General features: G+C 40.4%; 1 protein-coding gene across 5 annotated transcripts in view; it reads left to right on the top strand.

The window, feature by feature from the left end:
- Nucleotides 1-22,104, top strand: part of WDPCP (WD repeat containing planar cell polarity effector) — a 255,323-nt gene that overhangs the window by 50,716 nt on the left and 182,503 nt on the right. For 4 of the 5 annotated variants that reach the window (XR_009762090.1, XM_061622284.1, XM_061622283.1 and 1 more), the window contains exons 2-6: nt 3,886-3,968; nt 6,103-6,147; nt 9,020-9,070; nt 12,018-12,088; nt 12,341-12,400. Coding sequence is in view for 4 of the 5 variants with exons in the window: in XM_061622284.1 (XP_061478268.1) it covers nt 3,908-3,968; nt 6,103-6,147; nt 9,020-9,070; nt 12,018-12,088; nt 12,341-12,400 (288 nt within the window). In the remaining variant the exon portion in view is untranslated. Of the gene's footprint in view, nt 1-3,885; nt 3,969-6,102; nt 6,148-9,019; nt 9,071-12,017; nt 12,089-12,340; nt 12,401-22,104 lie in introns of those variants that run through there. The other variant, XM_061622286.1, reaches the window with a different exon arrangement.

The following is a 22,104-nucleotide window of genomic DNA, read 5'->3' on the forward strand; positions in this document are numbered from 1 at the left end:
AATGAGAGACGACATAAAATTATAGTAAAGATAGGAAGAAAAGGAGAACTACACCAGAGTGTCTTGGAAACATGAGCATAAATAACAGGCAGATGAAGTTAGGGTGCTGCTGTCCTTCAGCTATGCCTGATTGCAGTTCTCCTTCCTTAAATAGGATTTTTTATGTTCTCTGCTCTTTCTTGCTGGATTACTTCTCATTTCTTTAAAATGTATTCTGATCTGTAAATGACTGTCATGTACTCAGGACCTATTTATTTATTTATTAAATTTATATCCCACCCTTCCTCCCAGAAGGAGTCCAGGGCAGCAAACCAAAACACTAAAACACTCTTAAAACATCTTAAAACAAAATATTTTAAATATATTAAAACAAAACATCTTTAAAAACATCTTTTAAAAAAGAAACAGCTTTAAAAACATCGTAAAAAGCAATTCCAGCACAGATGCAGACTTGCATTGTGTTAAGGGAGTTCCAGGGGTGGGGATGGGATTGTTGTTTATGGATGGGATGTTATATATTTGTATTTGTTAATACTGAAAATGTCAATAAAATATTAATGATCTTTTAAAAAGAATTCTTGTAAAATTGAGTTCCTGTTCTTTCATTCTCTCACTTTTTCTTCTATTTAATTTTTTTATTTTTATTTTTATTTCCCCCCATAATTTTACCCAGTTGTTAAATCTTATTTTCATTTTTGTAATATCTGCAAAATTTGCCCCTTTTCTCTTTTGATGCCACTAAAATGTGCTTGGCCTTTTCTCTTGATTGCGTTCTTTTGCTTGCTCAGAAGGTCCACTTGTTATGTATGCCTCCCTTTTTCTATATAGTGGCTCCATCTTTTTTCCTTGTATTTTATATAAACTTAAAGTGAACTTTAAATATAATAAATCATATTTCTCTTGTTTTTTTCTGTCCATTTCCCCTTCATGCTCTCTTCTAGTATCCCTTAAAAAAACCCACCAAGATTATAACTTCCTTGTCTCAGTCTTTTCTTGTTTTCCCCAACAATCATAGCTTATTACCTCCTGAGATCCACTGGCTATTAAAACATTTGCCTCTTCATGCTACCATTTTCTACGTGTCCTCTGACATATACCTTTCCCCACCACTCCATTTCCCAAGTGTGTCTTGCCTAACACTGGCTTGGATCCAAAGTTGACCAACTCAAGCAAAAAAACCTTAGCTCATATGCTTAACTCAGGCAAGGGGAGACCTGCAATTTCTACTAAATCCCCCCCATCCCTCGTGCTATATTTCCCAACATTCCTGAGAGTTCCTGGCCTCAGGATCAGATTTTCAGGGATATGAAGGACCTGTTCTGTGAGCAGATCACAGCTTGCCATTTTTTGGCCCCATGTCTTAGATTGTAAGCCTGAGGTGGGACCTGCATTCTGAGCAAACTGCCTAGTCCTTGTTAGGTGCTCTAGAAATAACAATAGACAAAATTATCAGCTAGGTGACACCTTTAGGCATCTTTGGAGGTGATTGGCGGTTCCGGAGGCCTGCAGCTCCGGGTTATATGGCCCGAGGGCAGGATATGGGTCGCCTTTGGGGACAATATGTCTCATCCACTCGGAGTTTCAGGGCACCGGGGGCAGGCGGTGACGCAGGTTGGCCTTCCTACACACCCTATGGGTGTGGTCAGGGCAAGGGGTTGGCAGATTGGCAGCCCCTTGCCTGGCAGGGGTTGAATCGCCCCAATAGCTGCAAGCAGGCTTTGCCTGACTCACCAGGAGAATCCCGCACTTATGTTCCCCTCTGTAGGTTCGTTATGCAATGTGAATTTGGTTAATAAAGTGGCCCGTTATTTAACCCAAATATATATTGTGTCTGTGTCTTATTTCACCCCTGGGCCGCAACTGTATACAGTATTCCAAGTGTGACTGCGCCAAATATTTGTGTAAGTGCATTGTGATACTGATACGTTTTATTCTTGATCACTTTCCTAATAATCTGTAGTATTGAATTTTCCTTTTCACAGGTGCTGCACATTGGGGGTTGACGGTTTCATTGAGCTATACACCATGAGTTAGTCACTGCTGGGTTTAGGCCCCATAACTAAATATGCAAAATCAGAACTTTTTTGGCCCAGTATGCATAATTGTTCATATGCTTACATCGAACAGCATCTGCCATTTTATTACTTATTTACTTAGGGTGATATTCAACTATTTTTTTGGGCTAGCTCAAGGATTAGTGTTTGCATAAGGGCATCTGTCCTCCCCCTATGCATGACCTGTGCCATCACAATATCTGCTCCTGAGGGTTGGGGAACTCCCAGAAAAGATTTAGGAGGTGTCATAGGGCAAGAAGAGGGGAGATCATTCTGTTGTGCAAGGAGAAACCCTTGCACTAATGGAAACTTGACTTAATGCTATGGTGAAACAACCCTTAGCTGAGACGGATCCTTTTGGAATGTCTTGCAATCCACACTGGTTTATTATCAATAATTTGGTGTTATCTGCAAACACGGTTACCTCACTGCTCATCCTTGCTTCCACATCATTTATGAACAAGTTAAAATACAATGGTCCCAATATAGATCCTTGGAGGATCCCACTTTTTCATCCTTCTATTGAGAACTGTTAGTTGCAACTAGCTTCCAATTCATTAGAACACCTGTCCTTTCATCCCAGGGGTCACCAACCTTTTTGGACCAGAGGGCATGTTTTGAACTTTGAGAAAGTGCTGTGGGCACTAGTCACAAAATGGCTGCTGTGATGGCATGGCATAACCCCAAATTAGAGAGAGTATAGTCATTACTGCACCCATTCCCCCCACCCAATGTTATGCTTGTACAAGGTGACCACACCACAGGAATGTGCATTTCTCCTCTCACACACATGGGTGTCTCCTAAATTTCCTTGTTCTAAAATAGTGACCTGCAAATAACCCAGCTATTTGTATATGTCAGTAACGAGGACTGCAGTATTTGATAGTAGAATTTCAGTAATATCACGTACTTATAGGATCCTGAAAAATGTGTTTGAATAATTGAAACAAATTTTTGATATTATTAAGAATTAAATTTTAATTTGATCATGCAAATTTGAAATTTCAGAACTGTTATTAACTAGAAAGTAGTAATCTGATGACAAAATAGTTTACTTATGTAAGCCAAACTTCAATATTGTTTAAAAATGACTTTCCTAGAAAAGAAGCATTTCTCTTTTATGAAAACTTTAAAAAAAATCATTTTGGTTTATAAAAATTCATCACAGAAATCTTTTTGTGAAGAGATGTTATTATAGATTGCTTGCAATTTATTATTGTATTATATATGGTTAATTGTATAATTGTAATAAATCACTAAGAGAATTTGCAATTTCAGCATCTATTTCAGTTATAAGGAGCTGTAAAATATGGATGTGAGACTGGAAGCAAGACGTAAGAGTAGTGAATTCTGGGACATAATTTTGTGTGTGTGCCTCTTATAGAGGCAGCACTAGAAATGATTTTTCACATATAGAAAATAATGTTACAGGTGACATTTCAAGAATATAACACTAACTTTCTGTATTGTTCTCAAATTAGGTGTGATAGCTGCACTGCATGGTCAGGTTGTTGCCCCTGCATATGTTAAATATCCTCCCACCACTTTGAAAAGCAACTGCTAGGCTTTTATGCAGATGCATTTCTTGTCCTTCTTGTGATAGTGTCTGAACATGGTAGTATGCATGTTGCATGCAAGCACACATTGCCAGCAAAGCTTGCTATAAAAGGATTAAGCTAAATGTTTGAAAAGTAAGCATTAACATAGTTTATAAAGTGTCTGCTAGTTGCTTTTGATTGTGAAAGTATTAGAAAATGGGGCACGTGTTGCTCTTAGATTTTAAATATTCTTTTTTCCAGCTTAACAGATAAATTTCCCTTTTTTCTTTTAGAATTAGCTGTTGACTGCTACAGATGACTGTCTTTCTTTCTGAAATGCATCTATGGTCTTTGAAGAGCACCTTGCATGTTGAAGGTAAAGCAGATGTTCCCCATTTTCTAGTTTTAGCACATCAATATTCAGATGTTAAATGTAGTATATTGTACTTGTTTTTCAGAAACATACACTGTATAAAAGCCTGCTTGTTGCTATCCACCCACCCACTGTCCCAGCTCCTCTCTGTCACTGACCATTGCTAAACAAACGGCTGATTTTGGAGCCGCTTAACTTTCAGGGTGGAAAGAAATATCTTTTTCCAAACGACATTGTTAAGCATACCTGTTTCTGGTAAAAAGAGTTGTAAACTGTTTGCTTTATTGTATTGCTGTAGTGAATACCGCATGTTTTACTGCATATAAAGTTCCCATACCCTGTGGGTAGGGAAACTAGCTGAACTGGATGGAGGTGTGCAGCCAAGCTTTCATGGAGCTGTACTCCCTGAAGGACCAAGTTGCATCTTGGGGGTTTCCCTCAACTTAGTATTAACTGTGGAGGTGCAGGTAGTGTTGGTGGCTGGGTGTTCCTTTACCAGCTTAGAGTTACAGCCGGCATGCCAGTCTGTCTATAGAGGTTAGACCTAGCTATGGATACTCATGTCCTGGTGTCATCCAGAATCAACTACTGCACTGCGTTCTACCTGGGCTACTGCCAGGCAACTGGCAGGGGTGAGGCAGACAGAACATGTAAACTAATATTTTATATGTTACACTGGTTGCCAGTACATTCCCAAACCTCATTCAAAGTGTTGGTGCTGAGTCTTTAAAGACCCAAACCAGGGGTGGGGAAACTTTTAAAAGTTGAGGGCAGCATTCCCTCAAGGGAAAGTGGGTGGAGGGGGGCATATTGGCAGTGGGTGGTCCAAGGGCTGGCAATGGGAAGGATCAAAGTTAAAGTGGGTGAGGACATCCCATCCTGCACCACCATCACCCACTCAAACTCATACATATACCCACTCATTCCCCCCATTCACACGTTTAATACCCACACAATTCACATAATCCCCTGTTCACTCTAATTCATCTATATATACACATACCACTAACCCCATTCACACACAATCATTAGGGCCATACCAACAACAACAAAAAGAGGATTTTTTTTCATATTTCACCCCAAATCTGTTAAGTCCAAATCAAACTGAATTTGAATAAAAGGTCTAAACCTGCTTCCCATGATCCCCACCCCACCCATTGGTCAGCTAATTGGTGGGGAACAGCTGAGCAGTGGGGGAAAGGGTGTTGTGGAGTCCAGGTGATCAGCAGATTCTACAACTGCATCTTGTCTTCCCCACTGCTAGGAGCAATCTCTTCCTCCCTGTACTTCCAGGCAGGAACCAGAGAGAGGCTTCCCTTTCTCAGCTCCCTGGACATAAATACAGCCATCTGCTGAGGAAGAGAGAGTGATCTCTTCCTCTCTCAGCAGTTCACTTAGCTTTCCTGCTGGATGCCAAGAAAGAGACTCTACTTTCTCAGCGCCCAACCTAGAAATGCAGCCAGGCTGCTAGCCAGGGGAGAAAGAAAGCAGTCTTTTTTCCAGTCAACACCTCACTTGGGGGGCAGGACTAATGGAGAGGGAGCAGGGTAAGGCAGAGAAGCTGTTAGACCACTCCTGCCCTAAACAGTTTGGGGCTATGTTGTCTGCTCCAGTAAGAATCTGCTGAAGCTTTGTGTTCATCTTTGTAGGCCCTGAAAAAGAAAAAGTTATTTACCAAACAGGGAGAAAAGCAAGCTCAGGCACTGATCCTTAAAGTTAACTAAAGATTTATTATAACGACCAGCTTGGCTGGAAACATTTCAGGGTGAGGAGGAGCAAAGTGCAGTTGGCTTTTCAGCAGAGCTGACAGCATGGCCCAGTGCCCTCTTCCCCACTGCAGCCTGATGGAATGTCTGCTGCCTGGTGATGGAAGGTCAATATAACTGGTTTCCAAACAGAGCCAATAGAATAGTTCTGCTTCCTATTTCTCCTTGTGCGTGAGAGAGAGGGGGCGTTTCCAGCAATTTCCCCCTTTCCTCAGTGTGAGGGGAGGTCCCATTGCACAAGCAGAAATCCTGGCGCTTATGGGACACATAAGTTGGATACCACCTACAGTTTCTACCCCCCCAGACAAGAAATGTTTTGATTTCAAGTGCTTAGAATGATAATTCAATATTATGTTTCTTTAATTATATAGACCAAGACATTGGGATCTATCATTACTATGACAAAAAGGAGCCAGGTACGGTGTAAATGTGTGTAATTATAAAAATATTCACTAATAGGCAAAAGCCTTATGGTTTAAGAACATACCTATAGCCAACAGATATTTCTATCAAACTTTAAAAAGCAGAGAAATTGGGCAGCTAGAGTGAATGCACCAGGGGAGCAGGAGACCTGACCTCCTCTCCAAGATATTGGACTGCCCTACAAATTTGTCAAAATGCAAACCCAATTTGTGTTGGTCTTTCACAGTCCAATCCACTTCCTGTGTAGCTTGGAAGAATTTGGTAACATTTGCCTCTGAGTATATGGTACATTACAACATTACCTTGGCACAGTCATTAACCAAAATGGGGACAAAAGTCAAGAAATCAGAAGAAGGCTAAGACTGGGGAGGGCAGCTGTGAGAGAACTAGAAATAGTCCTCAAATGCAAAGATGTATCACTGAACATTAAAGTCAGGATCATTCAGACCATGGTATTCGCGATCTCTATATATGGATGTGAAAATTGGACAGTAAAAAAAGTGGATAAGAGAAAAATGAACTCCTTTGAAATGTGGTGTTGGAGGAGAGCTTTGTGCTTACCATGGACTGCAAAAAAGACAAATAATTGGGTGTTAGAACAAATTAAACCAGAACAAATTAAACCAGAACTATCACTAGAAGCTAAAATGATGAAACTGGGGTTATCATACTTTGGACACATAATGAGAAGACATGATTCACTAGAAAAGACAATAATGCTGGGAAAAAGAGAAGAGAGTAGAAAAAGAGGAAGGCCAAACAAGAGGCAGATTGATTCCATAAAGGAAGCCACAGACCTGAACTTACAAGATCTGAGCAGGGTGGTTCACTACAGATGCTATTGGAGGTCGCTGATTCATATGGTCACCATGAGTTGTAATTGACCTGAAGGCACATAACAACAAGAAGTAGCCTTGAACAGTGAGGGTTGATCATTTGCATGCTTATTGAGTTCAGTGGAATTTACTCCAGTGCAATTAGGATAGGTGAAACTGACCTGGGGGAGGGGCAGGGAGGGGAGGAGGAAGACAGGAATGGGAGGGGGGAGGAAGTGGGAGGGGGGAGATTGGGTGGGTGGGCACTGGGCAGAGGGGGAGTCCCTTTCCTTTCCAAAAGGAAAACATTGTGAACGGTATCATTCTTTTTCAGTGTTTCTCCCACCTTTTTATTCTATAGCAGGCACATGTAGCCTCCCACCCAAATTTAAACCAAAACTGTCCCTGGCCACATCCACACCAGACCTTTATTCCACTTTAGACAGACATGGCAGTAGTAGTAGCTTCTCGCAAAGAATCCTGGGAAGTGTAGTTAGTGAAGTGTGCTGAGAGTTGCTAGGAGACACCCCTGTTCCTCTCACAGAGCTTCAATCAGAATGGCTGACTGTGCAACCACTCTGGCCTCTGGAGTTCTGTCAGGGATAGGAGACTCCTCTCAGCCCCCTTCACACTCTACACTTCCCAATCTACACTTTGGGGGAAGCCATAACTGTCTGAAGTGAAATAAAGGTCTGGCGTGGGTGGCCCCCTGATTTGGCAAGCCCAGCAGTTGTGAATCTGTTGTTTAGAGCACTGACAGTTGTTTCTTACTGAGCATGCCCGACATTATCATTCAGTTCAATGCTAAATTTCTTAAATTAATTAAAAATCAGCCAGGCATTGTTTTAACTTCTAAACTGCAGAAGGTGAAGGTCAGAGTATGGGGCAAGGTGAGTAATAGGTTTACAAGTACTCTTTGAACATGGCTGATTTTTAATTAATTTCAACAAATTATGGGAACTCTTGACAGAAAAAGTGCAGAAGCAGTCTGGTTTTTTTCTTTCTTTTTACACTTTGAACTCTCGATTCTTTCTTGACTGTTTTGTGTATCCCCATGAAAATTGAGAGGGTTGTTAAACAAGCGTTTCTGAGTTCAGTACTATTAGTTTTGTAAGGTTTTGTTTTGAAATGAGCTTATGGGAAGCATCAGAATGGCATGGGGGGTATTTTCAATGTAACATTGCGGAATGCAAAAAATCCATGCTGAGTACAGTATACAGGCACTCTCATGGCTGTATAATATACACTTTGAATTTAATTTTTTTTAATGATTATTTGTTCTCAAAAGTGAATAAAACATGTCTGTCTTATCATTATGCAGTTAGAAAGTATATCATATTAATTATATTGTGCAAGCTGAATTTTTCTGCAGTTTAACCAGTTAAGCTATTTGGTTCACGTTATTTTGAACCACTGGATCAACAAAGGCAATATATATGTCACAAGTTGTAACCTCATTCTGTCAATCCCCCCCCCGCCCAGTTTTAAATATAATGTGATATATTAGATTGCTATTGGGCATTCCAGTTAGTTTTTATTTACTGGCGTTCCAGCAGAGGGCATTGTAAATTCATAGGAGTGCACTGGTCTTGGCCTCTTGCATCCTCCTTACCTGATATTTGAAATAGGCATTTCACACTGAATGATCAGTTTTCTTTATCTGATTAATCCTTTTAATCCTAGAAGATTCATGATGGGCCAAAAGGTCTCTTCAGCTAGAATTACGTCCTGGTTTTGTCCAGGTTAAAGAGGTGGCTTGCTTGGGTATCCCATTCTGCCTCTAGAGTTCTGATGGTAGGCTGACTCAAGTTCAGGTTTGGATTCAGTTGCAGTTCACTGACTGATTACGTTCAATCTTCTATAATATTGACCCACCTGCTGGGTTTCTTAGTCTGTTTCACTGCAAATTTAAAAATCTACTCAGAAAATGAAGACTTCAGAACTTTTTCCACCTCCAAATCTCTATACTTTTCCTAAATATATAATAATCAATACTTTGCTGAAAATAAATGAGAAGATTATTGAACTTTATTTTTCCTTCTTCTTGTAGAACTGCAAATGAAGTTTGGCTACTTATATGAGAAGCAACATTTAGCAGAATGTAAGGGCAATTTCAATTTCCTTGTTACTATAAATAAAGGTCAGAGTACAAAATACACAACCGAGAATCATGCAGAGTTTAGGTTAATTTATTAATTAGCCACCAATGCAACAATCTTGAGCTTGGTTTGTTGGGAAAGGGAGGGGCTGCTTAACCCTTTCACTTTTGCCTATTTTTCTGTTCACAACATTTCTGTAAACTGGTTTCCCCCTATAGGGGAAAGATACAGATACCATATCCTTTTCCCCTGCTGCTTTTGGAAAGATGCTGTTGAATAGAAGAATGATGAGAAGGGAAAGCATTAAGTATTCTCCGCCCTGCCTTGGCCTCCAGTCAAGACTGCAGCCTCTGTGGCTGTTTTTGGTCAAAAAGGTTAAAAGGGTTGACACAAGTACACATGACTGAGAATTAATCAGAAGGAAGTTAAGTGAACCCTTTGTACATACGTGGACTAAGACAGTGTGTTTACATAAAAGTAGTACACACATTTGGTTCAAAAGGTCTTATTAATTTGATTATTATAATTTCCATATATTTATATATTGGTCCCTAGGATTGCCTATTTCTTTTTATCCTGTGTAAGAAAGTTAATATTTGATTCTTATTATTTATGTACTGCCAGCTTAAAAGAAGTCTTGCTCACAACTTTTGAATATATCTGAAATACCATAGCAGTATTATGATTTGACCCTTAGACTAGCCAATGTGGCACCTTCCAGATGTTTTAGATTATAATTCCCTTCATCCCTCAGTGTTTATCATGCTGGCTGGGGCTGATGGGCGTTGCAGCTGACAACATTTGGAGGGTACCACATAAGCTACCCCTGCATCACACTGTTCCCAGTGTCAAATGGCCAGCATGCCTTAATGCTGTACAACACTGGGACCAATATAGCACTAATGCTCTGCCACGCATTTATTGAAAACAGAGGTTTGAAATGTTGAGTATACATTTTCATCATAAAACATTTGTGCATTAAATGTAACTGCTTGTTTGCTATCAATCATGCATTCCATATTGTGCCTATTTTGTGGATGTTTAATTGTATTTACATTTTTTTATTTTATGTGACTTTACAAAAACAGTTATGACAAAAAGAGCCAATTAAGGCCCCATCCCCAATATTGTTAAAATCACATGCCTTTGTCAAAGATGCATGTGGACTTTTTGTTAATTTAATTTCAGTTTATATTGTTTGATGTTTAAATTTGGCTCGTAGCAGCAACCCGTTTTGCTGTTTTAACTGGGATATGTGTGGAAAACGCACTGTGCCATAAAAGAAAATCCTGAAATAAAGGTGTAATACACATAAATCCTTCTTGTGGCTAATTGTATACAATGTTAATCTATTCTGCTGTTGATCTCCTTCTAGTAAAAGTTTATGTGAGAGGGCAGAATGATGAGACAGGAGAACCCAGGCTTCTGGTTTGTCTTACTCCAAACTTACTACAAACTGTAGCTAACATTTGCCATTGGCTTACTGCTCATGGTTTCTTTGAGGAAAACAAGCCCTGAACCTGAGTTCACATGTAACACTAATAAAACCAAACCATGGCTTAATTCTGGGCAGCACTGTGGCAACATGGCCTAATTCTATCACATCCTCATTTGGACAGTCGGACACATTTTCAGCCTAATTTTCTAGGGACATTTAATCCTTATCCATACGTTTCTGAGCTCCGGATAGCTTTCCCCAGGGATCAGTTTAAAAGCTGCTCTGTATCTTTTTGATGTTAAGGCCAGTAGCGTGGTTATTTTCTGATTCAACTGAAGCCCATCCCTTTTGCGCAGACCCATCTTGTCCCAAAACAATCCTTAATGCCTAATGAATCCAAACCCTCCTTCCAACATCACTACCTCATTCTTGCATTGAGACCCTTCCACTTTGCATGTCTAGCTGCCCTGGATGTGGAACAGGTAGAATTTCTGAGAAAGCTATCTTTAAGGTCCTGGCTTTCAACCTCCTACCTATCAACCTAAATTTGGCTTCCAAGACTATATTTCACCATGCCATTGGTGCTGAAGTGCACCATGACTGCTGACTCCTCCCCAGTTTCTGGTTGCTATGGCTACCAGGTGAGTTGTTAAATATAAGACTGTTACACTAAATGAAGCTAGGTATGGACTAATGCATTTTCTAGATTGATTTTTGCTGATTTGAATGGGGGAAGTAAATACAGTTTTGGTGGTGTCTTGCTCCCTTCAGATTAAGATGCATAATGTAACATACGGGATTTGTCAGAGGTGCCAGTCTGAGCAGGCTGGTTGTTGCTGTTAATAATAACTCAGTTTATATCCCGCTCTTCCTCCTCAAGGAGTCCAGGGCAGTTTCAGTCATTTAATGTAAATATATCCCCTTACACAGATTTTGGAAGGAGGTAACAATTTGATCAATGATATGACAAGATATTAGGTACTATATGATCTCAAAATATTTTTGTGTTATTTTGAAAGGAATTAATATCAGTTTAGAATCTGCTTACAAAGCTGCTAAAATGTGTGTTCCCTTTGGAAAAGGGCAGAAGTGCTATCAGAAAGATTCAGAGTAATTTAAGAGAATTTTGTCAATAAAACTTATGTCAGAATTATGAACAAATTATGGCGAGTTGGATAATATTCATTGTAGCTGACTAACTCATACTCAGAACACATCCACTGAAATCAGTAAACAACTTACTCATGATGACTGTCTTAATTCCACTGTTTTCAGTAGATATACTCAGCAAATTTCATGATAATGTTAATCCTTGTGTGTGTTCCAATGTTATAAATCTGTTTTAGAATTACTAATTATTAGAATTACTAATAAAACATAAATATATTATAAATATATTGTTGATGTAAAATATAAATAAAATATAAAAATAAAATAATAAAATACGAAGTAAAATTGAGAGTTATAGAAATTTAGGTATTTAGATAATATACTTGTTTTTCATTTGCTAGCTCGAGATTATCCTTGGGTACTTAAGAACAAACGTCCGGAAAAGCTGCGAGACACACTTAAGGAGCTAGAGGTACCTTTCAAAAAGTTTCAAGCATAATAACAATTAATCCAGGTTTTCACATTTCTTTCAACAGCTTTAATTTTCATAAAAGATCATCCCTTCTGGTGATAAATGCGCTTTTGTCTGATGGGTTATCCCAAACAGTTGCATCTTTGTTGAGAATGTCAGGCAATCTCTCCTCCTTGAAAATCAGAAGCACTTTAACCACAAGTGAAATGTATACAACCATCTATATACTGTCTATTTTCTGTTGTCCTCTAGGAACTGATGCAAAACAGTCAGTGTGTGCTGAGCAAATGGAAGAGCAAATATGTCTGTCAGGTAATGTTTTGACATGCTCTTGCAATGTTCCATCAGCAGAGTTGAACAATTGTTAAGCGATTGATATAGAGGTACAATGATAACTGGTTTTATGAGAGAACGTTTTACTGCACGTTTGTTTAACAAAAACAGTGTCTCAGCTAAAATTCTTCTTGATGAGAATGGCTGTATTCAAATAGGGAGGCAATTATGTAAACTGTATGATGCACTGTGCTCTCATTTAAAGTGAAATGTTCAGGAATTTAAGCAACTTTGAACCGGACCTATACTGAGTGAGGAATTTAGTTAAAGAGCATATGATTTATTTAGTTGTTATATGATTTATATCCCTCCCTTCCTCCCAGTAGGAGAATATTAAGAGATTCATTACATTTTGTACATGACACATATTTCTGTAAAAATACTTATGTACAGGAACTGTAAAGTAACCAACTAGTTTAGATTAGATATTAGGTAAACTGTTCAAAGACCATTGTGGCTTGTGTCTGTATTCTTATCTACATAAATATCCATATAATATATAAAGAAAACATCTGCTCACATCCTTGTTAGCAACGTGGGAAGTGGGAACAGGTTGGAAACGTAGAGTGTGTGAGCCAGCATTCTAATCAACAGCTTTTTCTTGAAATATGTTTAATGTATTTAACTCATTAAAAGCTATTCCTAGCTTTTTATCCTTAATGTTTAACCAGCATGTCCTTAAGCTTACCACAGCTTAACAAAGTGTTGAATTTTGAACAATATTACTGATATACAGGCTAACCCTCAACCAGTGTCATTGGTGCAAGTCCCATTAAAATGAATTGAATTCTTTAGTAATTGTAGCTGTACTTTCTAAAGTTTTGTCTTCCCTTGTTACCCAGATACTCTAGCTGAAAAATCCCAAGTCAGAAATAAGATGGTGACAGTTAATAATACTGTATTAAAGTACAATCCCAGGTACCTAAGAGTACCTCCATAGAACGCTGTAAGACATACTTCTGAATAAACATATAGTATTGCCCGTACGTGCTTAAAGTATATAACTACAGCTATAATCCTATACCTACTTCCCTGGGAGTTAGCACAATTGAACTCAATGGGACTTCTGAATAGACGTGTGTAGGATTACAGTCAAACAGAGATGACATTGAACCCAGTTGATAATGTCCCTCTTAAATTCAAATGTGAAAAATTCATTTCACATATATTTGCCTCTTTACTAGAGAATTGGAAGGCAGTCTTTTATTTTTTTAAAAAAGTGATACAGGAGGTCAAGAAACTACAGCACGTTGAGCTTTACTTCTTTACCAGGAGGATTGGTAGAAAGCATTATTTAATTACAATTATTAAATATATAGTACATGCCTTCTGAGGATTGATTCAGCATGACTTCTGACAGAGGGAAATCCTATCCCGCTAGCCTTTTATAATTAGTTCGAGAGAGTCGTGCAGCCAGGAGCGATCCGATAGACTGATGGATTGCTAGGGCTTGCTGGTCCTCACCACCAGCCACCAACCAGGCAGTGACTCCTGGGGAGACCACATTTGGACATTGCCTGGAAACTTCACCTGGGGGGAAAGGGTGGGGCACTCTCCATCAGCTGCCAGATGGCAGAAAACAAGTCCAGCCACTTTGTCTGAAGCAGAATGAAGGATGGGGAGACAGGGAGGATACAAAAACCCTCAGAGAGATGTGGGAGCTCAGCAGAGACATTGGCATCCAGCTCTCCACAGAGATTGAGGGGTTGTAGTCCTTGCTTCCCCATTGGACGCCTTCTTTAGGTGGTCTCCTTAAGCCCCATTGCTTCTGGCCAGAGAGGGAATGCCACAATGGGTTGGTGCTTTCTGTGATCCCTTTCCCATGCCTCCTTTGAGTGCACTTTCTCTAAGGGTACAGCACACAGATTTTGGGGGGAAAGTCTGACAATGTCATCTCAGCAAGAGCTCCTTAATTAACTTGTAGATATGGGATAAGAGACTGGTAACTGATTAAAGAATAGGAAATGGAAGGTAGGAGTAATACATTGACAATTTCAACAGTAGAAGGAAAAGAGTAATGGGGTACCCCTAGGGACAAGTGCTATTTAATGTAGTCATAAATTATCTGACTCTGGGATAAACAGTAGGGTATCAATTTGTGAGTGACATCACATTATTTAAGATGCTGGTTGGGGTTCTAGGATGCTCCTACTTTGCTGAGGCCACTGGATGACTGGGGTTTATGAATGGAGGGGGAGGGGGAGGACTGAGCAATAAATGGAAGTCATGGGGAAATTGATAGTTGTGCTATGAAGTTGGTTGGTTGGTTTTCCTGTTACCTGGTTAAGATTACGGTGAATCTCCTTACAAGCAGTGCCCACCAAAGCCCAGTTGTGGGCGCTGTGCCAGAAGCCTTTGATCTAGAGCATGGTTGACATGTCATTTAAAATTTTTAAAAATGTAAAATGTAAATGGACTGCCTTCAAGTCGATTCCGCCTTATGGCGACCCTATGAATAGGGCCTTCATGAGGCTGAGAGGCAGTGACTGGCCCGAGGTCACCCAGTGAGCTTCATGGCTATGTGGGGATTCGAACCCTGGTCTCCCAGGTCATAACACCTTAACCACTACACCACACTGCTTAAAACTAGGCCAAAAGTAGGAAACTCCCTGGGTTCTGCCCTGGTAGGGTTCTCAAAAACTTACATGTTTCCAAGTATTCTTTTTCTCATGCCACCTCAAAATGGAGTCAGCTGCATGTTATCTGTGCTGCTTATAGCTCCAGGCAGCCATGTGCTGCATCTAGCTAGTTAGCATTAGAAAAAGAACAGACTGTTCCCCTAGACATCTGTTTAGAGATTCCTCTTTGTGTCCGCTGGTTCCTTCCATGGTTTTGAAAGTTTAACTAATCAGGATGGGCTGAAAGAGTTCTTTAGCTCAGGGGTGGGGAACCTTTTTTGGCTCTACAGCCAGATCCTTATGAGGATATGCCTCGTGGGCCAAATTTGACAGGTGGGCAAGGTTACCTACCTGCCTCTCACCTAACATCACAAATGACATCAGGGGTTTTTATCTTGTGAAGTCTGGAAGCCCGGACTTCAAACCACATAGGAGGCTGTCTGCTATATGCTTTGAAAGCACAGCCAAACCGAGCAGCTTTGGTTGTCTGAAAGAGTTCCTTACCCAAAGCTCTCTTGCTCACGTGCCCAAGCAGGATCGCCCTCCCTTTGCATCAGCTGTTGTGGGGAGAGGGCATTCCTACTTATGCAGTTTTCCTGCTTTGCACAGCACTTCAAAGGCTCCCAACCACCAGCTGCCTGTCACTCACTTTGGAAGTTGCGCAAGGGGGCTTTGGCCAAGCCCCCACCTCCTTACCAGTATGACGTCAGGTGTAGGGCAAGTGGGCTTGGTTTACCCAGAATGTCATTGCGGACCAAATGGGGAAGCCTGATGGGCCAGGAATGGCGTGTAGGTTGGAGGTTCCCCACCCCTGCTTTAGGTAATGAGGGAAATGACTGAGAAGTAGCCATTTGTAGAAGAGCAAGAAAACCAGGTTTTTAAAAACTATACCAATGAAAGGGAAAGGGTTTGTTTTGTCTGTGGAAGGCAGAGAGTCTACAAAGGAAATTAAAACACAGTCTACATATACCAGCAAACAGGTTCCTTAAGAAAGAGGGTTTGGCTTTAAAAATATGGAGTTGATCAGAATCAAATCCATGTGATATGTTAAGACTATTAAGATCTGCGTCCCTTTTGGGGGGATATCTGATCATGTGCTTGGGGAAGGGAGGTAGGGGACCTGGAACTGTCATCTTGAAAGTGATGGGCAGGGGGAGATATGGCATTGAGGGAGACGGACAAGGGAGTATGACCATGTTGATTCCACTTGACCTTCCAGTGACTTTTGATAAAATCGACTATTGAATCCTCCTGAACTGCCTGAGGGAGTTCAGCCAGTTGTTTTCCATGACCAATTCAAAGTGCTTACACTTGTGTTTAAAGCCCTGAATGGTCTGGTGCCTGAATATCTGAGACAACATGTTATCCCAACCCATACTAACGTGCCCATATGTTAAGGTAGCAAATGTTGCCTGACTGTGGTTCCTATACCGGATGAAGTGCATAGTGCTGGGGCTTGTAGAAGGGCCTTTTCAGTGGCAACGCCACCCTGTCTACTAATCTCACCACCACGATGCTCCTAGCAGCATCATTCTTTTAGGAAACAGTTGAAGACATGCCTCTTTTGGCAGGCTTTTGGATGAGAGATGTATCCGACCCGCTTGACTAGCTTCTCCAGCCATCACCTTCACATCTTTCCCTAACCAAGATCATCTTGTATCAGACTCCTCTCGTACCCCAAAGTTGTTATGGTCATGATTGCCTAGACACATACTAATAGTACAGCTAGATAAAATAGCAGCATTGTGAGCCAGTGTGGCGTAGTGGTTAAGGTGTTGGACTACTACCTGGGAGACCAAGGTTCAAATTCCCACACAGCCATGAAGCTCACTGGGTGACCTTGGGCCAGTCACTGCCTCTCAGCCTCAGAGGAAGGCAATGGTAAACCCCCTCTGAATACCGCTTACCATGAAAACCCTATTCATAGGGTCGCCATAAGTCGGAATCGACTTGAAGGCAGTCCATTTCCATTTTCATGATGAAGTTGTAGAAAATAATAAGGTGCAATGCATTAATCTACAGACTTTTAGCAGGATAGAGACTCGGGAACGGCAGAATAATTAAATGGGATAGGAGTATTAAAGTGCAAAAATCTAATGTACAAAATCACTCAGATAAAATACCTAGTAGAACCAATAGAAATAAAATAGCAGGAAGATGTTGAAGTTTCATTCATAGTGTACAAGGTATACTTAAGTTCTCCGCAGTAAAAGTACATTCCCTCAAAAGTCAGGGCTAAACAATATATATGAGTGCAACTGTCAAAGCTGACATACTAAATATTAAGTATAAATGTAGCCAGGAATGATCTCCTGTGTAGTCCTAGACAAGTCAAGTAGGCCAAGAAAAGTAAAGTGTCTGTATAACTATTACGGGTGAATAGCCACACTGCTATCGCTCAAAGATGCCTCCTCTCAAGAGCCTTTACTATATCCTTCCCCTTCCCAAGAAAAAAAAGAAACAGATTTTCAACCTTCCATGCCTTACCTGGCACAAAAACTCAACTTGGGTAGCACCCTTTCCCTCTTTAAAATCTCAAAGAGATGGATCTACTTATTATAATGACAAATAATTCTGTAGCTAACTTGAGAGTGATGTTGTCTTAATCTTGTCTGTGTTCCTTCTGAGGAGATGATGACGAAAATGAAACCTTACACTAATGTTGATTTTGACTTCCGTGTAGCTATAAAGAATACAACACATGCTACTTATTTATTTAACAAGTGCCTGTTAGCAGAACTGAATTTTAATTTGCTTATATACACATTTACTTGTGTTCGCACAATAAGAACGTAATTATCAGGTAAGATACACAACAGTATGTGCTGCCATTACTTGAAAGATGAGCTTTGTGACAAGTATGAGCAGGTGAAACGTTGGCTTTGGAATCTATGCAGCACATTGCAAAAATGCTAAAATCAAAACAGTTCTGCAGATTCAATATTTGAGAACTATGTAGTGCTTGCAAGTAATGCTACTGGTGCCCTTGAATTCTAGCTTATAATCACACTCATAATTATAATCATAGCAGTTTCTAAAACTATTCATCAAGTGTTCCCATGAACAATTTCCCTTCATTTCATTTCATTTGGATTAGGATTTGCTTGCTCAGGAGGCAGCAAACAGTAGATTGCATTTGCAGGGAAGAGTGCAAATACATTTTATGAAATAGTAACACATAAAAGCATTATGAAAGGCTAATGATTACCATTTATTTATGTATTACATTTATACCCTGCCTTCCTTTTCATGAGAGAAACCAAAGCCTGCTTATATATGGTTCCCAGGCAGTCTCCCATCCAGGCACTGACCAGCTGGCCTCATGTACCTTCAGACCATAGCCTGAGACCAATAAAAGCATACAAAAAAAATAAAATAAAGCATTGTGGCTTGAAAAGAATGGATGAAAACCTTGTGAACTTGCTTGAATTGTCTTAACAATTGTTCTGTTCCTATTTGTCTGTTCCTTGTCTGTTCTGGATGGTGGCATGATTAAGCAAGAATTGTTGCTGCCATGATTGTTTGGAATTATTGACATAACGGCATACTTGACCTTCTCTGTTGTCTCTGGGTTCTACTTTCAAGCCTCCTATCCAACAGAAGCAGATTGGCTCGCTGTGATGGGAATAGTACTCTTTCTTTCCCTGAGAAGCCCTATTCTTCTGTTGTTGCTGCTGCTGCTGCTGCTGTTTGAAGACTGCTGCGGGATGTGCTTGATTTGCAGAAGGCCTTAAGCCATGTCTGAAGGAAGCTCTGGAGCTTGTGGTCACAGACTTCAATTAGTGAACAATGGGGGCCTCTTGTGGGCTCTTCTTGGTATTGGGCTTGTGCATTGTATGTTATAGAAGGTATGGACTGGGTTCCATAACATCATCATGGCATACCTGCTGTCACTGCATGTTTGCCTACCATGCATGGGGATACGATGGTGCACATTGGAACGAGGGGTGGCCGACTTACCAGGTACACTGTAGGAACATCTGTCAGTGTGCCTATAATATCTCATGTTTCTACTAGTATTGTTTTGCTTTTGACTTTGTATCTGAGAATGCTTAGAATTATGACTATACTCTACAGGCCTAACATTGTCTTTGCTGTAGCATAGTGGCAGCTGGCATAAGGAAGTTAAATCATACTGGGAAAATATTCTGTTGTGTTTAAAACATTCTTTTTTGTGGAACATTTCTGGGCCTTTGGCATATTGCTGACTTGTCCCTTTTTTATTTCCTAAAGATCGATTTTTTTGTAGCAATCTCTTGTAGTTGCAATGAGATGATTTTCGTTATTCTGCCAGATGGTGCTATGTGATACTTGCCAGGGAGACTTAGTGGTGTCCTAGGGAGACTGCTTCCCAGGATATTTTGGCATGGTTGAATCTTTTTTTCTGAAGTAATGATACATTGCTTTTTTTTTAACATGCTTGAGTCTGGAATACTGTGGACCTTTTTTTCACATGGCCTGCAAACTACCCTACTCAACTTCTAGAGAGTTTTGTTGTTTTTAAAAACTTTTTTCATTTATATTTTTGGGGACAATTATAAGAACTAGCCAAACATTGCTAAACTGTAAGATCGCATTATCAATTTGGGAATAAATTGTGATTTTATCTAATCCAGCTGCAACATAAAGATAAATGGAAGTTTTGAAAGGTTGCAATAAATGCTGTGAAAGTGTGACTGTGTCTAACATTTTTACTAGGACAAAACCTTAAAGGACATTTGCCGTAACTGGGGAAGCTGTTGATTATACAAAGAGATATTCGCTATATTGACAGAAAAAGGAGGTGGTTCTATTTATAAAATCACAAACTAAAATCAGAAATATTTGATCTAGATTTGCTTTTAGCAAGATCTAAACAGCAGGATTATATTTTTGTCTGAACTTGTGAACCAGTCCAGAAGCAATCATTATACTTTGTATAAACGTTTGCATTCATGACACTAAATAAATAAATCCTAGTGGTATAACTATATGCATATGTTTGATGTATATGGTTCAAACAGCTTTATAATTTTTATATTACTCATCCTCCCCAAAATCCAGTGACGCATATTACTGTTAGCTGATTTTACCTATTGAAAGCCAAGTATGAAAAAAGTTTGTGTATGTCCATAGCTGAAATTTTCTTTGCACCTATCTTTCCTATATGCCACTGAGCACTCGCATTGGTTGTTTTTTCTCATACTGTTCATTTTACTTTCTTTCAAAATCAATTAATTATCTAATATAGCTTGCCCTGATCCAGAGAAATGCATGGGAATCTTCACTTTGCACTGGGGTGGGGTGTGTGTGTTTACTTTAACTGTTAAAATTTCCTCCACAATAGGCTGCTTCTCAACATTACTTTCAATTGGTTGAGATAATTGAGGCCTTCAACATGGGATTATCTCAGACTGTCATTGGCGTAAAGCACAGCTATCAGTGGTATGCCATTGAGTTGGCCTTGCTCCTAGTGGGGAGGGTGTGGTCTTAATCCCATTTTCATGGAGAGATCACTTCTGGGTGAAGTTTGAATTTTTGGTGGCAGCCTCACTCTGCAGGAGTGGGGGATCAATTTTATCGTCCACACCTGGAGATGAATGGAATCTGACAGATTCTTGAATGCTCAGAGAGAGTTTGCAATGGATAGAACTGGTGATTCTGTCAAGGCCCTGGTCTCACTATGCAGTGATGAAATGAGGAGTGCTATCAACACAATTATTCCTGAGGGTGCTGTAAAGACCTACACGACTCCTTGGTTTATGGAGGAGCTGCAGAGAACGAAACAGGATGGGCGACTACCAGAGAGCAGGTGGTGGAAAACTTGCTCCACAGCTGATTGAACACTTGTTAGGTTACATAATTCTGTCTAAAAACTAGTGGTGGAGGGTGGCAAAGAAGAACTACTTTGCTGCCTCCATTGCATCCTCAGAGCCATCTAACAGAGTTGTTTTGGGTGGTCCTGAGGCTAGCCAAACCAGACGTGGTGGATTGCACTTTGAGGACAAAGTCACTTAGCTCTGTAGTGTTTTGTATTGCATTGTTGCAACCGTAGTTGTGTTATCTAATCCAGCACCTTGTCATAATGGGATCATTTCAGTTTATGTGACCTGATGATGAGGATAAGATTACCTGCAACAATGTGGCCGGCTTCTTGCTCTCTTGATCTCAGCCCGTTCTAGCCGGTGAAAGCGATTGAGTGGGGTGGGGTTGACTGGGTGATCCAGGGTGTGGTGAATGTGCCTGCTGCCCTTAAACAGGTTGTGATGTGTCCACTTTTGAAGGAGCCCACACTGGACTCTGTGTTTTGTAATTACTGCCCAGTCATGAATACCCCCCTTCTTGAGTAAGGTGATGGAGAGAATGAACACACCGCAGTTGCAGGAGTTCACAGATTATCTGGATAATTTTCAATCAGACGTCGTTTTGGGATTAAATCAGCCTTGGTTGCTCTGATGGATTATCTGTATTGTCCTTCTGCTTCTCTGTCTCTCTCAGTGGCTTTTGATACTATTCGCCATGGTTTTTTTCTGGATTGGTGGTATGGGACAGTATTGTTAGCACTGTTTTACAGTGGCTCCATCCTACTTGCAGAACCATGTCCAGAGAGTAGCATTGGGAGATTGTGCTTGGCCCATGGTCCTTCCACCATGGTGTGCAGCAGGGTATGATTTTGCCCCAAATGCTGTTCAACATCTACAGGAAGCCATTGTGAACAGTCATTAGGAGTTGGGGGGGGGGAAATGTCATCAGTATGCTGATAACACACAACTCTATTTCTTCATCTGGCTCAAAAGAGGCAGTCCTTGATCTAGACTGTTGTCTGGTGCAGTGGTTGATTGGATGAGGGCTAATAAACTGACTTGAAACCTGGGAAGATGCCTGTTCTGTATGGGGTTGCATCGTCTGAAATTACAAGTTGGTTCTTTGGAGGTGCTTCTGCGTTCATGTTTGTTGCTGGAGGCTCAGATAGCCTCAGTGGCTAGCTGCACTTCTTACCAGCTAAGGCTGATATGCCAACTATGAGTGCTCTTGGATGGGGATAGCTGACCAGGGTGATTCCTGCATTGTATCCTCAAGACTTGA

The sequence above is a fragment of the Rhineura floridana genome, chromosome 4 (assembly GCF_030035675.1).
Source record: "Rhineura floridana isolate rRhiFlo1 chromosome 4, rRhiFlo1.hap2, whole genome shotgun sequence".
Classification (NCBI taxonomy): Eukaryota; Metazoa; Chordata; class Lepidosauria; order Squamata; family Rhineuridae; genus Rhineura; species Rhineura floridana.